The sequence below is a fragment of the Puma concolor genome, chromosome B1 (assembly GCF_028749965.1).
Source record: "Puma concolor isolate L17-30 chromosome B1, mPumCon1.1.hap2, whole genome shotgun sequence".
In the NCBI taxonomy this organism is placed as follows: domain Eukaryota; kingdom Metazoa; phylum Chordata; class Mammalia; order Carnivora; family Felidae; genus Puma; species Puma concolor.
The window spans coordinates 51014560-51036390 of record NC_141670.1 but is presented as its reverse complement, the minus strand read 5'-3'; the positions used below and the strand labels follow the sequence as shown (position 1 = coordinate 51036390).

The window sequence follows — 21831 nt, the reverse complement described above, 5'->3', positions numbered from 1 at the left end:
TTTTAAAAAACTAATTTTCAGGGCGCCTGGGTGGCTCATTCGGTTGAGCGACCTTCTTTGGCACAGGTCCTGATCTCACGGTTTGTGAGTTCAAGCCCCGTGTCGGGCTCTGTGCTGACGGCTCAGAGCCTGGAGCCTGCTTCCGATTCTGTGTCTCCCTCTCTCTCTCTGCCCCTCCCCCACTCATGCTCTGTAGAGACAGAGCTCTGTCTCAGAAATAAATAAACATTGAAAAAAAAAATTTAAACTAATTTTCAAAATAATTAATTGGTTTTCCTACAAACTTACAAAAGTGGCCAGTGAGGTGTTTGTTGTTTTTTTTTGGTTTTTTTTTTTTTTGGCCAAATGTCATTGTGAACTCTTTGATTTAAAAATATTTGATGTGTTTTGATCCATTGTATTTATTACCTATATTGAAGCTCAAATTATCCCATCTTTGGCCTGTGGGCTCCTCTTCAGTTGTCTCTTGAGTCCTTTTGACACAAACGTAACCCTCATAGACTGTGCTACAAGCTTTCTTGCTTCCTGGTATGATGAATATTCTAGTTTCATTCTGGACATTTCCTCTCCCAGAACTAGAATCAGCTATGTCTCCAAGGAACCTAGTTCCTTTCAGTGGAAAGTGTTTTTTAGAGACCATATTCTAAGCATATAATAGTCTTTTGTGTAAAATGAGGAAGACAGACTATATGACAATAAAATATTGGTGGGAAAAACAAATCATTCTGGGACACTTAACAATAATAGGTATCGCCAGCTTATAACAGCAGTCTAGATTTATTTTTCTATGATGAAAGATAAGTGTGCACATATTCACATATTGATGTTTTCAATTACATTAAATTAAATTAGTGTATTTTAAAACCCCAAACAACATGTCTTCTGACATTCCTGGGCTTTATAATGAACAGTGGCAAGTCGAAATCTGTGGTATTCTGACACCTTGTGGTGATTTTGATTTCTGTATGTAGAAACTTAAAAAGCAAAAAGACCCAAAAACTATGTTCTGGATGCAGGATATTCCTCATTCCTGGTATTCTTCGTTCCTGGCAGTCTTATTCCTGATAAGTTGCCTGTAGGATATAGTTCAGCATATGAAATCTTTTTAATTTATTTCAACCTTAAAATTGAGATTGATTTCTAAGGGAAAAAAATTGGCTTTCCGATGGAATTTAATCACAAAGAATAGTATCAAACATCTGTCCACTCAATGCTTTGATGTGTTTTCATTTCATTCCGTTAATATGGTCAGTACTCAGGCCAGTATCATTAGGTAGCTGTCCTGTTTCACATAGGAGAAGTCTCAGCCTGAGAAAACCAAGAATTTAATCTGTTCAAAAGCAGAAGCTAACATGTGACAGAGATTTTTATTTAGATTTATGTTCTACAGAAATCTTGTAATCTTCTCAAACACCATATTGTCTCACCTTAAAGAATATAATAAAAAAATTTTAAACACTTAGTGAAAAAGCGATGGTTTTTTAAATTTAACAAAAAATTAATTGCCAAACACTGATTGCTCTATTGGGTTTAGACGAATAAAATGCATTAGTCAATCTGTCTTTTTTGTAGCCTATCGGGGAATTGCTATCTGAATGTCTCAAAATCTTGTTGCCATTGTAGGGAATAATGAATAATAATGGAGTTCTCCACCATTGCTTACCCCTTATGTACCTGGTATAGGAGAAAATAGTCCTCTACTTTGCATGATATTCTGTCTTATTATTGCTTCCTGAAATGTTACGATGATTACATTTGTGGTTGCTGAACTATACCAACTTCAGCCACATATTCAAGTTTATTTTTATTAAATTTATTTACTGGGGACACAGTACATCATACAACATGCAGGAAGTGACTAAGTGAAAAACATAATAAATAATCAATGCTCAGTCATGAAAGTCAGCCCCTAATCAGTTATAAAATCAGAATTTAGTTTTGCTCAATTAATTTTAGAATTGAATTTCTGTCATAGCTGGAGGAGTTTTAGAATGTCACAACTTATCACAAAAATTCCAACTTAAAAATCAACTTGACACTGCCTGCCAAAAGAAATATTTAGAATATTTGACTGTTTTAAAATCCATTATGGGCATTTATTCTTGGCACATTTGGGTTTAATTAGACATACATTTCTTTCTTTTCTTTTCTTTTTTCTTTTCTCTTTTTTCTTCTCTTCTCTTTTCTTTCTTTTATAGTAGGCTTCATACACAGTGCAGAGCCCAACACAGGGATTGAACTCATGACCCTGAGACCAAGACCTGAGCTGAGATCAAGAGTTGGACATTTAACTGGCCAAGCCACTCAGGCACCCCTGATTAGACATATATTTCTAATTGCATGTTGTTATCACAAAGCCCTGCACTCCTACAGTCCAGGGTGCATTTCCTTTGATTCATCTCTTCCCTGAATCTGTGTGGAGGAGGCATTCAGTAAGAGTTGGTACAGAGATGGTCAGCATTCACCATCTTTAATCTCCATTTATCCCTTCAGATCTTCAAAGTATACATTCCCAAGGCGTTTTAAATTTTCCAGAAAATCCTCTAGTAGCATATAATATTCTACTCAAGAACCTTATTCTTTCTTATTCTTTAAAATATCAAATAAATGTTTTTCGCCCTTTACTGAATATTCCTTATTGTCATGGATGCTGATTTCTTTCTTCATAAATCATTCTTAACACTCTTATGTTCTTATGACACATCCATAGTTAGCCAAATTCATATCATTGAATGGTGTTGATGTTGAGAACCTTCTTTTTCTCAGTTAATTATAATTAATAATAATATGATGATGATGATGATGAGATTGATGGTGATGATGATGTAGTTATAAGAAGCTAGAATTGCTCTGTAGATACTTGAAAACATCCAAGTCAAGGTCGTGTTACTCTCTTGCCAACCTCTCACTAAATATAATAGTTGTCGTCACCTTTTCACAGATGCAGAAATACAGTCCCCAAGTGAATGGGATTTGGTCAACAAAAACCAATAGTTGGTGACAGAGTCAAGACTGGGGTCCATCTCTAACTTAGAGTACTTGTTGCACCTTTTCTGAGTTAAAAACAAATAGAGCCTTCCTTTTCCTTCAGGTTAAAATACTTCAAGCCACTGGCTTGCCACAGCATCTGTCCCACTTTGTGTTCTGCAAATACAACTTCTGGGACCAACAGGAGCCAGTAATTGTTGCACCTGAAGTTGATACCTCCTCCTCCTCTCCTGTCAGCAAGGAGCCTCAATGCATGGTTGTCTTTGATCACTGCAATGTAAGTTTGTTTTCCAGACTCCGTCAGCATTTAAATACTTAGGTAAAAACAAAACTGTAAAGTGAGCAATATTCTGTTGAATAATTTGGTATCAATATATATCTTTTTAAAAAAATTTTTTTATATTTTGAGAGAGAGAGCACTTGCAAGCAGGGAAAGGGCAGAGGGAGAGGGAGAGAGTCCTAAGCAGGCTCCATACTCAGCAGGGAGCCCTACTCAAGGCTTAATCTCACGACCATGAGATCATGTCCTGAGCTGAAATCAAAAGTCAGATGCTTAACTGACTGAGCCACCCAGGTGCTTCTTCCTTACAGTTTTCTTAATAACATTTCTTTTCCATAGCTTACTTTATTGTAAGAATACAGTATAGGATATACATAACATACAAAATCTGTGTTTATCAACTGTTTAGGGGTGCCTGGGTGTCTCATTCAGTTAAGTGTCCAACTTTGGCTCAGGTCATGATCTCATGGCTCGTGAGTTCAAGCCCCGCGTTGGGCTCTGTGCTGACACCTGAGAGGCTAGAGCCTGCTTCAGATTCTGTGTCTCTCTCTGTCTCTGCCCCTCTCCTGCTTGCACTCTGTCTCTCTCTCAAAAATAAATAAAAATTAAAAAATTTTTAAAAACCTTTATGTTAGTGGTAAGGCTTTCTGGTCAATGGCAGGTTATTAGTAGTTCAGTTTGCGGGGGGGGGAGTCCAAAGTTCTGTGTGGAGTTTTGACTGCACGGGGTTTTGGTAACCCTTGCGTTGTTCACGGGTCGGCCATATATACTCTTCTCGATGGAATCCATGTGTTGAGTTAGAGTACTGGAGAGATTGTCATCTAAAAATTGTAAGAAACTAGTGTTTTTGAGAAAATGAAGATAGAAAAGAGACAATGATGAACTTCATTGAATACCTGATGCCCTGCTAAGCAGTTTATATTATTCTTCATCTGATCTTTACCACTGTTGTATTTGGTGATAGTGCTTTTATTGTTTTAGCAGCAGCAGTCAGTTCAGAGAAGTCAGTTTACCTGTGGCGAGTGATTAGAAGAGCCAGGATGGTCAGACTGTTGATTCTGTTTTTCTAGTGAACCACAGTTGATCCATCTCATTTCTTTCAAGAGAGAGGTCTCTTTTTCATCTATTTTAAACATAGAAATACCTTTGTGTGTTAAAGACCAAGAGAGAGAGTGTGGATTTTATGACTTTTTAAAATAAACTATTTTGGAACTTAATAATTATTGCAAAATGCTGTCATATATATCTTATAAAGATGGATAGGTTGGGAGAATTTTTAAAAATTGGGTGATTTTTTTTTTGCACTGATAATCATTATTTATTCCTGCTCTCCTGTTATTGGAGATAATTGTGTCCTAAAGCTAGAAAAATTGTTATTCTAACACTGTTACCTTATTGCATGTAATAACTTTTATATGAAGACATTGTAGATCATTGTTGGAAATCATTTTTTTTTTTTTAAGTAGGGTCCATGCCCAGTGTGGGGTTTGAACTCACAACCCTAAGATCAAGAGTTACATACTCTACCAGCTGAGCCAGCCATGCACCTCTCATTTTTGGAATTCTTAATATAACTATACTTTTAAAATATTCTTTAAATATACTTTTAAAATACTTCCCAAATATTGCTAACAAAATAGAATACAGTGCTGGTCTTTCACAACAGATTTTCAAGGCGAAAAGTTTTTTTTTTAAATCAGAGTTACAATTATATTTAAAGTCAAGAACCTTAGACCTTCTGAGCACTCATCATGCATGTTCAAAGATTCTGTTTTAGAACTAAAACATTTTTTTTCCATTTCTCTTCTCCATAATGGAGTAGATATGTGATGGTGGGTATGAATAATCATAAGGTTATCAGAAGGTATTTCCTCTTTTGTCATTATTTTCTTTTAGGAGTTTTCTGTTAACATTACTGAAGACTTCATTGAGCATCTTTCAGAAGGGGCATTGGCAATTGAAGTATATGGCCATAAGATGAATGATCCTCGGAAAAACCCAGCCCTGTGGGATTTAGGGATTATCCAAGCAAAAACACGTAGTCTTCGGGACAGGTGAATTTTAGATACCATCTGATTCCATTTATAATTTTAAAGAGTTGCTAGAGATTAATACTGCTATTTATAAAGGTAACCCTTTCCTGAACATTACTAGTGTTCCAGGGATAGATGGTATTATTTCCAGGGTATTTAAAGCACAGTTAAACTTCCTTGGAGGAGTGAACTTGAAAGAGTGAAGGAAGAGAAGTTAAATGTATAGATAGTTAAGAATAAAGGATGAATGAATTTTTAGAGAATAGTTGCTTAGCATTACTTTTTTTTTTTTAAGTTTATTTTGAGAGAGACAGAGACAGTGCAAGCAGGGGAGGGGCAGAGAGAGAGGTGGGGAGAAAGAGAGAATCCCAAGCAAGCTCCATGCTGCCAGTGCAGAGTCCAATGCAGGACTTGAACCCATCAAACTGTTGAGATCGTGACCTGAGCTGAAACCAAGAGTCAGATGCTTAACAGACTGAGCTACCCAGGCACCCCATTCTGAATTACTTCTAGTTAATCAACTAGAGGGAGAATGGATCATGATATACCTGAGAATTCAGGTTTTACTTATTTTGTCTTTAGCTCAAAGTTCTTTTGAAATTCTATCAGTCATCGCTTCTCAGCATTTTGGCTAAGATCAAGTGTGAAATGCCATCAGTCATGGAAGGAAGCAGGTTTATTTGTTGACCAGAATTTTAAAAAGAAAAGTTGAAGGGGAATGACTGAAAGAGCATATATTTGTGCTTTTCATTTTATTATAGAAGAGAACCAGATTTTCTTTTCTTGCATGTAGAAAGTTTTAGCAACTCCTAAACTTAGACATTGAGACTTTTTTCTTGATTCTTTTACTAACCTGAGCAAAGATACTTGTCAAGTTACCAAAGCATATATAGCACTACCTTTATCTATGAAAAGATAATCACTGTACTTGCTTCTGTGCATCTGATTACCATGTTTGGATTTTTGAATAACCACTTTGGAATATATAATCATCATATCTTTTTTTTTTTTTTTAATGTTTTTTTATTTTTGAGAGAGAGAGTGTAAGCGGGGGCGGGACAGAGAGAGAGGGAGACACAGAACCCGAAGCAGGCTCCAGGCTCTGAGCTGTCAGCACAGAGCCCGATGCAGGGCTTGAACTCACGAACCATGAGATCATGACCTGAGCTGAAGTCGGAGGCTTAACTGACTGAGCCACCCAGGCACCCCATTATCATACCTTTTAGAATGAATTAAAAGAACTATCTCTAGTTCTGATGTTAAATTTGTTTAATTTTGCTTTTAATTATATGTGCTAGTATGTATTTGTGTATTACTCACTGAATCAGATCATTCTACTGAATTAGTTTGTTTGGAGGTCATTATCATTGCTAGTTGTCATGTGAAGGATCCTAAGCTGTCTGTGCTGAAATAGAAATGTATGAATTTCCAAGAACTTCACGTATTTCCTAGATGGAGTGAAGTCACCAGAAAAGTGGAATTCTGGGTCCAAATCTTGGAACAGAATGAGAATGGTGAATACTGCCCTGTAGAAGTAATTTCTGCAAAGGATGTGCCAACAGGAGGAATCTTTCAACTCCGGCAGGTAACAAAATTGTGAATGTTATCATTCTGAATGTTAACATTAAATTCTTTGGCACCATAAAGCTTAATATTGGATTCCTATTAGCGGAAATGTCATTGATAATGAAATCTAGACTGGCCAAGTCCATTTTTTGTATTAAAATTGTCTCCTACTTCATGTCTATTTTCTTTCATTTAAAAAAATATTGCTGTGTGGGACACCTGGGTGGCTCAGTCAGTTAAGTGTCTGACTTTGGCTGAAGTCATGATCTCACAGTTCGTGGGTTCGAGCCCTGCATCGGATTCTGTGCTGACCACTCAGAGTGTGGAGCCTGCTCTGGATTCTGTGTCTCTGCCCCTCCCCCACTCACACTCTGTCTCTCTCTCAAAAATAAATAAATGTTAAGAAAAAAAATATTGCTATTTATAATACTTTAAAATCAGCACCCGATAGGTTTAGTAAGAAAAAAGATAAGCTTAAAGAACAACTTAGAATTGAATTATGGGCAATAATAGAAACATTAAGCAGCATTAGAATATTTATAAGGACAAGGAGAAGCATTGTGATGTGGCAGAAAGAACAGGCACTTCACAGTCTAACATGCCAGGGTTCAGTTCTGGTCTCCCACTGCCTAGCTGTAAACCTGTGAGCAAGTTCAGTCACTTCTCAGAACCTTTCCTTAGGTATACAGTGGAAAGTGTGATGATAACACCAACTTTGTAGGACAGGTGTGAGGTATAGAGATACTGTGTATGAAGCCCAGTGCTTGGTACTTGGGAAATGAAAGGGTTTTTTTTCCGTCTAGACCCAATTCTCTGATTATCTGTAGATACCAACTGGGTGTCCTACAGTTCAGTTCGGTTTGAATTGAAACCTCAGTTCACTCATAGTTAGTGTCAGACTGCACAGGTTTAAGGGCTTAGACTCAGCACAAGATTGTCCTCATTTCAGATGCCAGTTGCAAGTATCTGGTCCTCAATTCTGTCTAGCTTGGCTACAAAATCGGAGGTTCACCTAACTCTCTTCCCCTTTACTTACTATTTGTAGTTTCCATAATAAAGGATACAGCTCAGGAATAGCCAGAAGGAAGAGATGATGGGACAAAGTATGGGAGGAGGGATAAGGAGCTTCGGCATCCTCCCTTTGTATGCCGCCCTCCCACCACCTTGTTTTGTTCACCAACCTGGAGGCTCACTGAACCTCATTGTTTGTAGGTTTTTATAGATCATCATTATGTAGGCATAACTGATGGGTGATTAACTCAGTCTCCATCCTTTCTCTGCTCTCTCCTGAGGTTTTGGGGTGGACCTGACAGTTCCAGACTTCTGATCAAGGCTTGTTTTTTTTGGACTATTGGCCCCTCTCCTGAAGCTATCTAGGGGCTTGCCGAGGATTGTAAGGTTTAAAGTTGCATCATTAAGGGGCGCCTGGGTGGCAGGGGCGGTTGAGCAACTGACTTCGGCTCAGGTCATGATCTCATGATTTGTGAGTTCAAGCCCTGCATTGGGCCCTGTGCTGGCAGCTCAGAGTCTGGAGCCTGCTTTAGATCTGTGTCTCCCTCTCTCTGCCCCTCTCCTGCTCACGCTCTCTCTCTGCCTCTCAAAAATAAATAAACATTAAAAAAATTTTTTTTAAGTTGCATCATGAAAAGATGCACCTATAATCATTATCACTCAGGAAGTTCTGTGAATTTTAGGAGCTCTCTGCCAGGATCTGAGGACAAAGACAAAGTATCTTTGTATGATACTATAGGAGATGTTACATAAATGCAGCTGAGTTGCATGAATATTTGCTAGAAATCAATACAGCAGAGAAATATGTGGGAAATTTCACTTAACTGCAGGCAGATTGTAACCTATAAAGTGTCTACACTGCCATAGGAGAGAATATCTTAATAGAATTTACATAAAAGATTTGGAAATATCTTTTTTTTTTTGCTATACTTTACATTAATTCAGTATTTAGTAGAATATTGTATCCTATGATAGTTTGCATACTTTATTTATTTGAGAGAGAGAGAGAGAGAGAGAGAGCGAGCGAATGAGCGAGCATGCACCTGTGGGAGGGGCAGAGAGAGAATCCCAAGCAGGATCCCAACCTGGGGCTTGATCTCATGAACTGTGAGAGCATGACCTAAGTCGAAATCCAGAGTCAGATGCTTAACTGGCTGACCCATGCAGGTGCCCTGATAGTTTCCAGACTTTAGAACAATAGTAAAATATTAGAATAGCTTTTGAAAAATGAATATCAAAATCATTCAAAGCAAAACATGAGAAATGGTTAAAGGAAAAAGAAAGTTTGCTTAAATATTTAAGTTTCTGAATGTTTTAGAAGGAGGAAGGTGGTAAGTACTTGTTCTCTGACCCTAGCAAACGAATTTTAGCAAATTCATTCATATATGGGCAAAGATCTAAAAGCGAAAGGAAATTAGTTTAAATTATAACATCAGATATATATATAAAATAGGATTCTCATGGGTGTGAAGAACATCTTTTTCTGAACATCTGTTAAAGAAAAGATGTGTGTGTGTGTGTGTGTGTGTGTGTGTGTGTGTGTATGTGTGTGTGTGTGTGTGTGTGTATATAAAATCTTCTTTGGATGCTTAGAAATTCATCGCCTGGAAGGCAAGACCAGATAATTTTCTGTTAGTATAAATAGAATATATAAGTATTTGTCATATATCTGACAACATTTACTAAAAGTATTCAATGAGTTGAGTTAATCAAGGAAGGCTTTTTCTTAAAATTTTTTTTTTTTACATTTATTAATTTTTTGAGAGACATAGACAGAGCACAAGTTGGGGAGGGGCAGAGAAAGAAGGAGACACAGAATACGAAGCAGGTTCCAGACTCTGAGCTGTCAGCACAGAGCCCGACGCGGGGCTCAAACTCACAAACCGTGAGATCATGACCTGAGCCAAAGTTGGGATGCTTAACCGACTGAGCCACCCAGACACCCCAGGAAAGGCTTTTTCTGAAGGGTGTGGGTCTTGATGTGGATGCCAAAACAATCGTGCAAAGGCTGGAAACATTTTTCATACCTAAACAGCAAGAATAAAGATACAGTAGTTGGAATTAGGTAAGTTTGGGTAGAAAGTAATATGTAGGAAGATCTGGAAAGCAGCAACAGAGGAGGTTATAGAAACATGTGGCAGCTAGTTCATAGAGGGCCTTGGATAGTCGTCTCATTTGAATTTAATATATTTGAAAACCAGAACGTACTGTTCTCGAACAGGAAAGCGGCAGAGGAGAACTGATTAGGTTCGCCATAAAAAATTTCCAGTTTTGTAGTTAAAAAATGCTCAAATATCAGCAGTTACACGAAGTTCAATCTATTAGTTTAGGTATACTGTTCAAAGCTTTTCTGTGGAACAGTAAGCAGTTTCAGAGCTTCTGTGTCCTTTTCTTCCTTCTGCCTACCTTGAACGCTCCCCCGAAACAGTGCCTGTACTTCACCTTTTGCATGTGGGCACCCATGGAAAGTGGGTTACTTTCTGTCTTAGGGGAAGTAAACAAATAAAACGTAGCTAGTTGAAATGAGTAAACTATTTTAGACAATCAAAATGTTTTCTGGGGGTACTCTTTCCACAAAATAAGTGATGCATAGTTATTGGAAAATATTAAATCAAAAGACATCTGTAACTCATCTCTTCAAATCTGGCCTTCAGATTAATCATTTGCCTAAATTGATTTCCCTGATAATGCAAAGCTCTTGGGAATTAAAAATCTGATGGAAGGGGGGAGGAGATTTGAAATTGTATATTCAAATTTCATTGTTCAGATTCTGTTTTCCATCCCTAAAATTTATAAGTCAATTCTGAAGTCAGTAATTTGGGAATATTGGGAATTTTAAAATACTGTTTCATTGTAAACATACAGGATCACATAGTATTTATTATGAAAATATGCTTAAGAAGGAACAGCTTTCTGTTCAGTTCTTCATTTTGCAACATGGTTTTAAATTATTTGGGATTAGAGCAGTGATTCCAGGATAGTGGTCACCATTCTTATTTCTTACTCTGCTGATTTTTAAAAGTAGATCCTACTATATCTATTGGGCTTGGTAATCCCTCTTTTTTTTTTTCTAAGTCTGGTTAACATTGTTTATCATACTTTTTAGCTTAATATATTATGTATGTTTTTCTACAACAATGTTTTAATGACTGTATATTTTATATTTATATACTGTAGCTTAAGCAGTTGTCAATATTATGCATTTATTTATATCTAGTTTCTTGTTATTCTTAACATTGTTTTAAGATCTTTATACACATATATGATTATTTACTGAGAACAGCTTCCTAGAAAGTTGAATTGCTGAGCCAGGGGATACTTAAATTTTTAAGGCAAATTGCCTTGCAGAATGCTGTACCAATTTATATTCCCACTAACAATGTATGTAATTGCCTGATTCATAACCTTTGGGCAATATTGAAAATTGCCTTTTTAAAAGGTAATTGCTAGTTTAGTAAGTGAAAATAAGTGTTTTGTGCTTATTTTAATCTGCATTTATTTGATGGTGAGTTGAACAGTTTTGCTTGTCCCTTCCTTTTTGCATTTCCTTTGTTAGAATTTTTTCTGGTAATGTTTCTTTTTATTGAAAAAAATATGCAGTCCATATATTCCATGTCTTTCTACTTGCTGAAAAGGTAAATTATTATTCCTGATTAGTTTTTCAGTTTGTAGTTTACTACTTAAAGATGTGGTGAGATAGGTCTCCAAAGTTAAATGCTTTCTCAACATCAGCCTGTAGGGGTCTCTCTAAACCAAATATTTGGAAATTAAACTGATTTTAATAAATTTAAATTTGTCTCTGATACAGGGACAGTCTCGGCGAGTTCAAGTGGAAGTGAAGTCTGTGCAGGAATCTGGGACTTTACCACTGATGGAAGAATGTATATTGTCTGTTGGCATTGGATGTGTAAAAGTTAGAACACTCAGATCCCCCAAGACTCTTGAGACCTTTCATGTAAGTTTCTGTCTCTGTGCCAGTTATATTCTTGGTGAAAGACCCAATGAGATAAGAGAGTGTTTTGGAACTTGCCAGAAAACTGCCTTCCATGAACACTTCTTTCAGTTTTTAATTTGATGTCTTTTTTTGTTTGTTTGTTACTGTATTACTTTTGCATGAAATCAGTGCACCTGAACCAGACTGTGGTTTTGCCCTGGTACATGGCAAACTGAGGGTTAAGACATCTCAGCCTCCAGAAATTCCTCAGTTGCCTACTAGTGATTAACTTCCTCCATCACCCACCCTTCTATAGAAACCCCCTACTGGCTTGTAAAGACTTTTTGCCAGCAGGTGTTTGATTTCTCCTGGGGAGTGGGACTATAAACCCAGCAGGGAGAGTATTGTACTGGTTCCTGAAAAGGTCAAATGAGCATTCTTCACTTTCCTATGAGAAGCTTAAGGTTTTACTCCCAACTTCCTGAAAACTATAAAGCAAAGAGTGAGGGTGAACATAGGTGGGAGATGAAACAGTATTTTCATTAAATTAGAAAATATAAAGTCTGGCAAAAGATTCTGGCTGTTGAGCATAGCCTGATTCTTGAAAAAATAATTGTTTTAGTTATGTGTAATGTATTTTTTCTTTTAGGAGGAAGAGGAGGACATGGACAGCTACCAGGTAAGGGAGCACCTGTTAGCTTCATCAAATGAGCTTGATTAAAGTACTGAAGTACACATTCCTGAGTCTTGCTATACTGTTATTTAATAATTACACAATTAATTTTGATTCAAATATTGCTTTTCTCAAATTAAAACAGAGTTTTGTAGTCTTATATTATAAGAAATCATTTGTGACTTTCATCATTTTCCAAACTTAGAGCTCCCCATCCAAGTTTCCTACAGATCCATTTCTCCAGATCCTTTTCCTTGCACTCCCTCTCTCCTTGAGTGGAGTCACCCCTCCTCTTCCCTGTAAGAGCTATCTCATACTGAGCTTCAGTCAAGCCACACTGCTTAGGTATTTTCCATCTTTTAAACCAGGTCTGCCTTCCCCACTTACAAGAGTCACACAGGTTTGGTTTTGCCCCCTCCATCCTTCCTAATCTCCTGCAAGATTTTGTTTATGTCTGTCCAGTTCTATCATGTTAGTCTTGCTAGTCATTGTTTAGGACTGTCAGAGCTCTTTGGATCCTGATTATGTCATCCAGTGTAGTCACTCTCCTGGTTTTGTATCATTCTAATTTGATAAAAATGTCTGCCTTCCTATAAGTGACTGATAAAAATATTGTATCAGATAGGGTTAAATACAGAGTCCTATGGCACAACAATAGAGACTTCTTTTAAGCTGACATTATTCCATTAATCACTGTTCTTTGGATGTGATATTTCAGTCATTTATGATTTCATTCAAGTAGATTCATTGCACATTTCTCCATCTTGTCCACAAGAATGTCATGAGCTATTTGGTTAAGTGCCTTAGTGAAATCCAGATACACACTGTATCTTCAGCATTCCACTGATCTACCCAGTCTTGTTAACTTTATTACAAAAGGAAATGAGGCAAGATTGGTATACAGTCAGGTGTTGAATGGTAGAGTTCTTAGTCTGTTGATAACGCCCTCTCCCCCTCCAAATTGCCCCTACACACAAGAAACAAGGGAGAGAAACATTACATGTTGTTTGTAGAGACTAGTGAAACAAGTTGAAGGCTGAAACAAGTTAAGAGATTTGAGGAATTCTTATGATGGTTCCCAGGGATATAAATTTTAAGATTGTTGAGTAATATTTGTGATGTTTTTTTAATTTACTTATTTTTTTTAGTAGGATCTATATTCAGTTTGGGGCTTGAACTTACAGCCCCGAGATCAAGAGTCACATGAGCCAGCCAGGCGCCCCAGTATTTGTGATTTTTATCCAGCAAAGGGACATTGTAGATCTTAGTTGTAAGGCTTGCCCCTTGAACCAATAGAAATAAAACTGGTTCTAGGTATCAGAGAATGTCTTTTCAGAAGCTGTCTTGTTCTAGAACAACAATTCTTTGATTTCTGGAACTTTCTGTTCCAAATAATGATTAGTGTCAACTAGTAGTGGGGACAAAGATATTGATGTGTGATACTTTACAGTTTTGAAGACTTAGAGTAAGGTAGATGGAGCATTGGTTTCAAGTATTTTGTCTTGCCGTTGTATTTGCCATAATTTCCCTCGTTTTCTTCCAGGATCGGGATTTAGAGAGACTGCGTAGAAAATGGCTAAATGCATTAACAAAACGTCAGGAGTACTTAGATCAACAACTGCAAAAGCTTGTCAGTAAACATGGTAGGAAAAGCAAATTGAATATTTACCCCCCCAGTCTGTGCATAATTAATCTCTATTTGCAGCCACATAAATTAGAAGTAGATGAACACATCAATAATGGGGATGGCAAGAGCATAGGAATGTTTCTTATTTATGTCCTGTCCTTTCAGAATAACATTTATTTAACTGTAATAATATCTTTCTATAGGTTTCCCCTTACCCGCAACAAAGAGAGACAATATAGTATGTAAACATTGTCCTTCAAAAATAAATTAAGGAGGGTGCTAACATTTTTGATTTCTTATCCAAAAGTACTTGAATCCTTCAACTCTGGAAGAAATTATTCATGTGCTGGTGGTCCATGTTGGCTTTCCAAAGATGGCCTTTCTGTAAGAGTACAGCCATGCTCTTACAGTTCACTTTTTATCATGATTGTTTTTTTAATTACTAATTAGGGAAGTAATAAGTTTTTGGTGAACCCTCATCAACCAGTGACTGAAATGCAGGCAAATCCTGTGGATACGCTGGACAGAAGTGTAAATATCAAGTAAGAAATCTGTGTGAGAAATCTGTATTTCATCCTTATTCCTGATGTTCTAGATAAAACAGAGGATGATGCTGACCGTGAAGCTCAACTTCTAGAGATGAGACTGACCTTGACCGAGGAGCGGAATGCGGTAATGGTCCCCTCTGCCGGCAGTGGCATTCCAGGGGCCCCAGCAGAATGGTATGAATGCCGTCACATGTGTTCTGATGTTCCAGGTGTTCCCTGAGCTGCCTGCTTTCTGTATGAATTTTGCCTGTGTTTCAATTAATGGAAGACTCATCCTAGCACAGGGGAAAAGAATTAGAGGAAGTGTTAAATTATTTTCATGAATTGGAATAACTATGGCCTAAAACCGTGTTTTATTAAATAATATTGTTATTGGCCCAAGTAATTAAGATTTCTGAGAATCTAAATCAATATTTAATACCAGTGCACTTAGCATTAAAAAAAAGTTAATATGTTAATTACTTGGGTCATTCCCTTAAAAGACCATTCGGTCATAATAAAATTGCATCTCCAGGAGTTTTGGGTTTTGGGGCTGGCTTAAACTGTACTGTCAGCAAATGTTCTGTGCCACTTTATCGAAATTAAAAATAGTAAATTAAGCCATATGAGGCCCTTCGGTATGTAATTTTATAAAAAAGTAACTTTAAACAAGTGAGCTGTATTATAAACAGGTAGAGGTATCTTAGAAGACTGAATTCTAGTATCAGAGTATATGATAATTATACATGAGAGCACCAGTGAAAAGCAACAGCAGTTATAGGTCAGTTTAGGGGCATCTCTGATGTGAAATTATAAAAAAACACAATACCCACAGTTATTATTGACTTCATCTGTACTATTCTCAGTGTGGATTAATGCTGAGACTCAAGGTACATGCTGCTCAGAAAGTCTGCTTTATTTGAGATGCTCTTTGTTCATTATGTTTTAGGACCCCAGTTCCTGGGATGGAAACACACATTCCTGTTATATTCCTTGACTTAAATGGTAAGTTAGGAGGTGCTTTCTGAAGGCTTACCTCTGACAAATTAGTGTCCAAGTAACACCTGGATTCTAACGAAGTTTGCAGTTAGGCAGTTCTTTGAGCCTAAGGTTAGGGTCTATATTATGTATGCTGAGGGACACTGATACTTGACAAAGAATGACTTTTCTGTAAGAATAATATTTTTTGTAGCAGTGATAGGTATGTTTCATCATGGTGCGTTCTCACATTTCAATCTATAATCTATACAGTTGTGCATATGCTTTGTTCTCATCATCAGGTTAGGGTGTAGTGGTAGTATTTTCTTGCACTTAAAATAATTTTTTCTTTAATTCCTAGGAAAAGACTTCTGTCTGGAAAGAGATCCTTATGTAGCATGCTTCTTTTATCTGGTGTTTTCTTAGAACTATCTAATAAATTTCTTACTTTTTCTGTGAGTTCTTATGCCCTTCATTCCTGCATTGCTTAGTTATGAGAACCTGTCAATTTTTCCTTTCTTTTTTTCTCCTTCATGTAAAATGTTTTGGATGTGGCTACATTTTACCTATACTCTGCCCAGGGAAGGAAAATAAAAATGAAAAGGTAGATTAAAGAGCTAAAAATAAGTTAAAAGTCAGCAGTTACATTCCTAAATATCTGCAGGAAAACCATGTGTTAAAATTAACTATCCTAAATAGACAAGCTTAGATGTCCTCAGTGTGTTTCTTCCACCTAGCTGAAAGTGAGTTATAATATCTGAGGTATTTAGCATTTTGTACTACTTAACTTATTTAGATATATGGAAAATTATTATATGCACACAGAGTTAAATAAATAATATTTAGCCATTTCTACTGTCTGTCTACCTGATGGGGTTTCAATGTTTTGCCACAGCACTCTATCCTGTCTTGTTCTCTTGAGCCTTGCATGCTGAGGGTTACTCCAGCCTATTTTTATGTTAGGTTCCTAGATAGGTGAGGTGCTCTTGTGTGTGCTTGTGTGTGCATGTGGAGGAGGGTAAGAGTGGAAAAGAATAAGCTTATAGAAGACCTGTTTGTATGGATATTCCAAGACATGGTCAAGAGCTTGTTCAGCCTTTTGCCCATTCTTGATCCACACAAGCCCACATACTAGAAAAGATACTTTTGGTGCCTGCTCACAAGCTTAAAATGGATAGGGTGTTGGAAGGTCCAGGCTTAGAACTAAATAACTAAAGGGTCAGGGGGCAACCCTCCAAGTTTCCGGCTCATGTAGCCAATTGATTCTTTTGTTGAACTCAACTGTCAGATAATTGGAATCACTCTCGCTTCTCATTTTTCAGTGCACTAAAAAATAGGGAATTTCGGTTATAATCCTATCATTAACATTTATGGGCTGACCTTGAATAACCTCTTGGGTATCTTGGCTTCATTTTCCTTCCATGTAAAATAAAGCATAAAGGTAAGAGATTGGATAAGATAATTTCTTGAGAGTCTATCCATCTCTAAGAACTGTTTAATGGTCCTCTTCCATGTCATGTAAGATTTTAGAGCCAAAAGCAAATGAAATTTGAGGCAGTAGAATTTTAATACCAAGCACATTGAAATTTAGCTGGTAAGGGTTATCCCTTAAAATGATCTCTGTATTTAATGGAACTTCTTTGCTTTTAGCTGATGATTTCAGCTCCCAGGATAATCTTGATGACCCAGAAGCTGGTGGATGGGATGCTACCCTCACTGGAGAAGAAGAGGATGAGTTCTTTGAACTGCAGATTGTAAAACAGCATGATGGAGAGGTAAACAAAGCATAACTAGGGAAAATCAGATGAAAAGTAGTTTCTTTAACCTTTCCTTGAGTCTTTTTAAACAATCAGCAATGTAATCACTTTAATGCTTACATTTGTCAAGATGCATAAATGAAAACCTTTCATTACGACTTCCAGAAAGATTGGAACTGCTTCCAGAAGGAGTAGATGGTCAAATTACATCCATTTGCCATTTATTTCCCCTCCTGGTAAAGGATCTCTCTCTGTTAGTATTCATAGTTCAGGTCAGCTTTGGTCCATCATAAACCGACATGATGTTTGGGATTTGCTTTGAAATTCTTTACTAAAGACTTTTTTTTTTAAAGTTTATTTATTTTGAGAGAGAGAGAGAGAGAGAAAGCATGAAAAGGGAGGGGCAGAGAGAGAGAGAGAGAGACAATCTCAAGCTCTGTGCTGTCAGTGCAGAGCCTGATGCAGGGCTCGAACCCACCAACTGTGAGATCATAACCTCACCAATTGTGAGATCATAACCTGAGCCAAGATCAAGAGTCAGTCGCTTAACCGACTGAGCCACCCAGGTGGCCCTGTGGTAAAGGCTTTTTAAAGAGGAGAAAAAAGATGAAGTCAGTGTGGCAAAATCTAGATAATGTTTGAATCCGGGTGATGGGTATATAGTGGGAGCTTATTTTCTAATTTTGAGTATATCGGAAAAACAATAAAATAGTTTAAACAAGGAAAGCTGATGTGATGCTTAGGGCACATTATCACTTAGTGGTATTCCTAAGATGCAAAACTTTAATAGCAGGGAAAAAGACAACAAACCCAACTGTGATACATTCTGTACAATTCTGTACATTCTGTACATTCTTTAATAAGTCAGTGTCATGAGCAACAAAGAAAGGGTGGGGAACCATTCCAGATTGACATGGACTAAAGGGACATGACCTCTAAATGCAGTTAGTGATCCTGGATTGGAACAGCTGAAAGATTTGAATGTAGACTATGTATTATATAATAGTATTTTATTGATGTTAAATTTCCTGAATATAATTATCCTATGGTTAAGTCAGAGGATGTACCTGCTGTTAGAAGATACTTGTTAATGTATGTAGGCATGTAGAGTTACAAGTCTGTAACTTCCTCTAAAGTAGTGCAGCAAAAAAATAATACTGTGTGTATATGTGTTGCGAGAAAGAGAAAGGAAAAGTGGCAAAATATTAACAGCTGATGATTGTAGATGGAAGATACACAGTTCATTGTCCTGAGCAGCTGACGATTCTAGATGGAAGATATACAGGAGTTCATTGTCCTGAATTTGCACTTTATGTTTGAGCATTTTTCAAAATAAAAACATTTTAAAAGCCAGCCAGCCAGGAACATCATTCTCTGTTCTTCCCAGACTAGGGTGATGGAGACCATATCTTCCTATCCCATAGCTTTTCAGGGAGGTTCTAGTACATCTGCACTCACGACCAGCCTGTAGGACTGTAGCCAAGTCAAGATGTTTCCTCGTGAGGTTGTTTTTTTTGTTGTTGTTTGTTTTGTTTTGTTTTGTTTTTCCAGGAGGAGAGGGAAAAGTATGTCCTTTCTGTCTCTGCAGGTGAGAGCAGAAGCCTCTTGGGACTCTGCAGTGCACAGCTGTCCTCAGCTCAGTAAAGGCACCCCTGCGGATGAGCGAGTGTATCTGATTGTGCGGGTGACAGTCCAGCTCAGCCATCCAGCTGACATGCAGTTAGTGTTACGGAAACGAATTTGTGTCAATGTTCATGGCCGGCAGGTGAGTCATTAATCCTCGTTGAAGAAATGACTTTAATCACAGGTCTGACGTTGAGGGCAGGGCCAGGGAATGATTGTTCTGGCCTCTCATCTAAGCAGACTCTATGAAGCATTTTCTCTTCAGCGTGCCTGTTACTGTCTTGTAACTGTGCCTGCTTCGTTCTGGCACATTCCATCCCGACTTCTCCAAGACAACATTAAGTTGTTACAATCAGTCTTTCTTATTACATAGTCACAAATTAATGCCATTCTTTTCGCTGCCACAGAGCCCAGTCAAAGTGAAGTTCACTGTTTTGTTTTTTGACTTTTCGTTTGGGTCACCCAAGATGTGAAGGTTCTCTGTAGGTTTGCTGTTGTTTGGACATCTTACCCTCCGCTTTGCATCTCTTTCTTCCCTTTCAGTCATCTGCTAATTCACTGATTCACATATTTAGAGAGTGTACTCTGTCAAGCTTTGGGTAACAGGATAAGTTAGAAGTAGTCTGCATCTTGAAATAGCTAGTGTCCGTTGGTATATGTAGACATATATGAACAGGTGATCTGTCTCTGTTGGGTTAGTGCTATAATGCCGGTGCTCCCTGAGTGCTGGAAGGCTGCAGGCCAAGGGATGGAGAATTCACACCAAGGGAGTCAGAGCAGGTGTCAGAGAGGGGGGTAGCATGTGAGCCACTCCTTTACAGACAGGGGAGTTTGGCAGGCAGAGGAGGAATTGACTCTTCTGTGGAGAGGAGATAACACATGTGCAGGGGTAGTGAGGAGGGACAGGGCATGGAGGGCTCAGACCATGAGAAGCAGAGTGTTGACAGGTGTGCTGGGGGGGGGGGGGTGGCCAGGTCCGTGGCCGGCCACGCAGTTGCAGCTGGATCAGGAAGGACCTTGTTCCATGTGACTGGGGTTAGTAGAAAACTTCTAGGTAAGGGTATAAACTGTTTGTTTCATTGGCTTTGCAAATATAGGACTTGGGAGGCTCATTCTGGAGATTCTTTTAACTGTCTGTGCTCATTTTTCTTTTTTTTTTGAGGCCTTCTCAGTACACTGACTAAAACCAGGACATATGAAAAGAAATCTTTTCATTTAAAAGAGCACAGTCATGGTTGACAGAGTCCTAGATGTAATCTCCACCCCTAAAAATTAATCTTTAGTTCTAAATGTCACACTGATATCAATCTTTGAAATGAAGACTGGCGGTAATGCTGTTAAAATTGCAGCTCTTTAGCTTGGCAATCCAGCATCAATAAAATCCAGGTCATCGGGTTAGCTAGACGTATATGGTGTGGCTCCCATTCACTCTTCTCCATCTCTCTTTTCTCGGAAGTCTTTAAGGGATTGAAAAAGACGTGTTGCTCTTGAGCGTTTTGAAGAGCGATTTGCCATGCCTGAGCTAGAGATTCTGGTTGCCAGGCACTGAGACTGCCCTGGGACAACCACCAGCCCCACAGAATCCTTAACAGAAAGGGTGCATCATGGCATCACTCAACTCCTTCTGGGGTGTGTGTGTGTGTGTGTGTGTGTGTGTGTGTGTGTGTGTTTCTCTAGTTTGTTTTTATTTTTTATTTTTTATTATAGCGACAAGAAGTTGCCACATTTTTTTCCCTGGTTGAAATGACTTGACATTATCAAATTGATGCTGAATGATGTAATAGTGTTTTAGGGCATGCCAGTTTCCCTCCTGGTTTCAGATACTTCATTCCCAAAATTTGCTTCTTTATACAAGAGCAGGGACTTCCTTATGACGCTAATGTGTGCAAATCAGCTTCAGTAGTTCCATACAGAAGGAAAGCAAAAAGTAGGTAACAACAGCACCCACACCTTCCGTCCCCACCCATTAAAAAGAAAACAAACCTACAGCTGAGCTCTGACCAGTGTAATTGGCAGTAGCTCAGCATTGCAAGGCTGAAGTGGGTAGAATGAAGGGCTGAAATCAGTGGTCTGTTTGCATTCTAAAACTACAGTTTTTATTTTATTTTTTAATTTTTATTTTTTAATTTTTATTCTTATTTTTTTCTTCATGCTTATTTATTTATTTTGTGAGAGACAGAGAGAGAGAGCAAACAGGGGAGAGGCAGAGAGAGAGAGAGAGAGGGAGAGAGAGAATCCGAAGCAGGCTCCATGGTGTCAGCACAGAGCCTGCTTTAGGGATCGAACCCACAGACTGGGAGATCATGACCTGAGCCGAAATCAAGAGAGGCTTAACTGAGCTACCCAGGTGCCCCATAAAAGTTACAGTCTTTTAAAAAGTTAACTATAGATCACTGAAGAGGAGAGAAATTATTATTAAGGAGGTTTGTGAAAATATGTACTTCTAGGACCAAACAGCTGGATTTTTCTATTTTTTTTTCAGAGGTTCTCACATATTTCCTGCTTCCCTTTTGAATGAGGGAAAAAGTTGGGCATCAGTTTAATATTCTCTCTTCTTCTTATCTTGATTCACCAATTGTATTCTGCCCTCATCCCTGCTCTCTTCAACCTCTACAGGATGTTCAGTCTTAGCAGCATCTTCAAATGAGTCATCTATGCATTAATTCAACAGTTCAATTCTTAACTGTGCAAAGAGCACAGTCAGCATAAACAATGACCATGCACTCTTAAATCATTCTTCATAACGATCCTGCTTTGGTCAAGAATTTAATGCCTGAACTTGTCAATATTCATGCTGCAAGATGTCCATTGTACTGGGAAAAAAAAAAAAAAAA

General features: G+C 37.9%; 1 protein-coding gene across 1 annotated transcript in view; it reads left to right on the top strand.

The window, feature by feature from the left end:
• Window positions 1–21831, top strand: part of KIF13B (kinesin family member 13B) — a 201810-nt gene that overhangs the window by 124432 nt on the left and 55547 nt on the right. Inside the window, exons 22-31 of the mRNA XM_086703788.1 lie at window positions 3092–3265; window positions 5165–5322; window positions 6754–6886; window positions 11687–11833; window positions 12462–12491; window positions 14029–14128; window positions 14708–14834; window positions 15589–15644; window positions 17268–17392; window positions 18963–19139. Coding sequence (XP_086559914.1) covers window positions 3092–3265; window positions 5165–5322; window positions 6754–6886; window positions 11687–11833; window positions 12462–12491; window positions 14029–14128; window positions 14708–14834; window positions 15589–15644; window positions 17268–17392; window positions 18963–19139 — 1227 coding nt within the window. The remainder of the gene's footprint in view (window positions 1–3091; window positions 3266–5164; window positions 5323–6753; window positions 6887–11686; window positions 11834–12461; window positions 12492–14028; window positions 14129–14707; window positions 14835–15588; window positions 15645–17267; window positions 17393–18962; window positions 19140–21831) is intronic.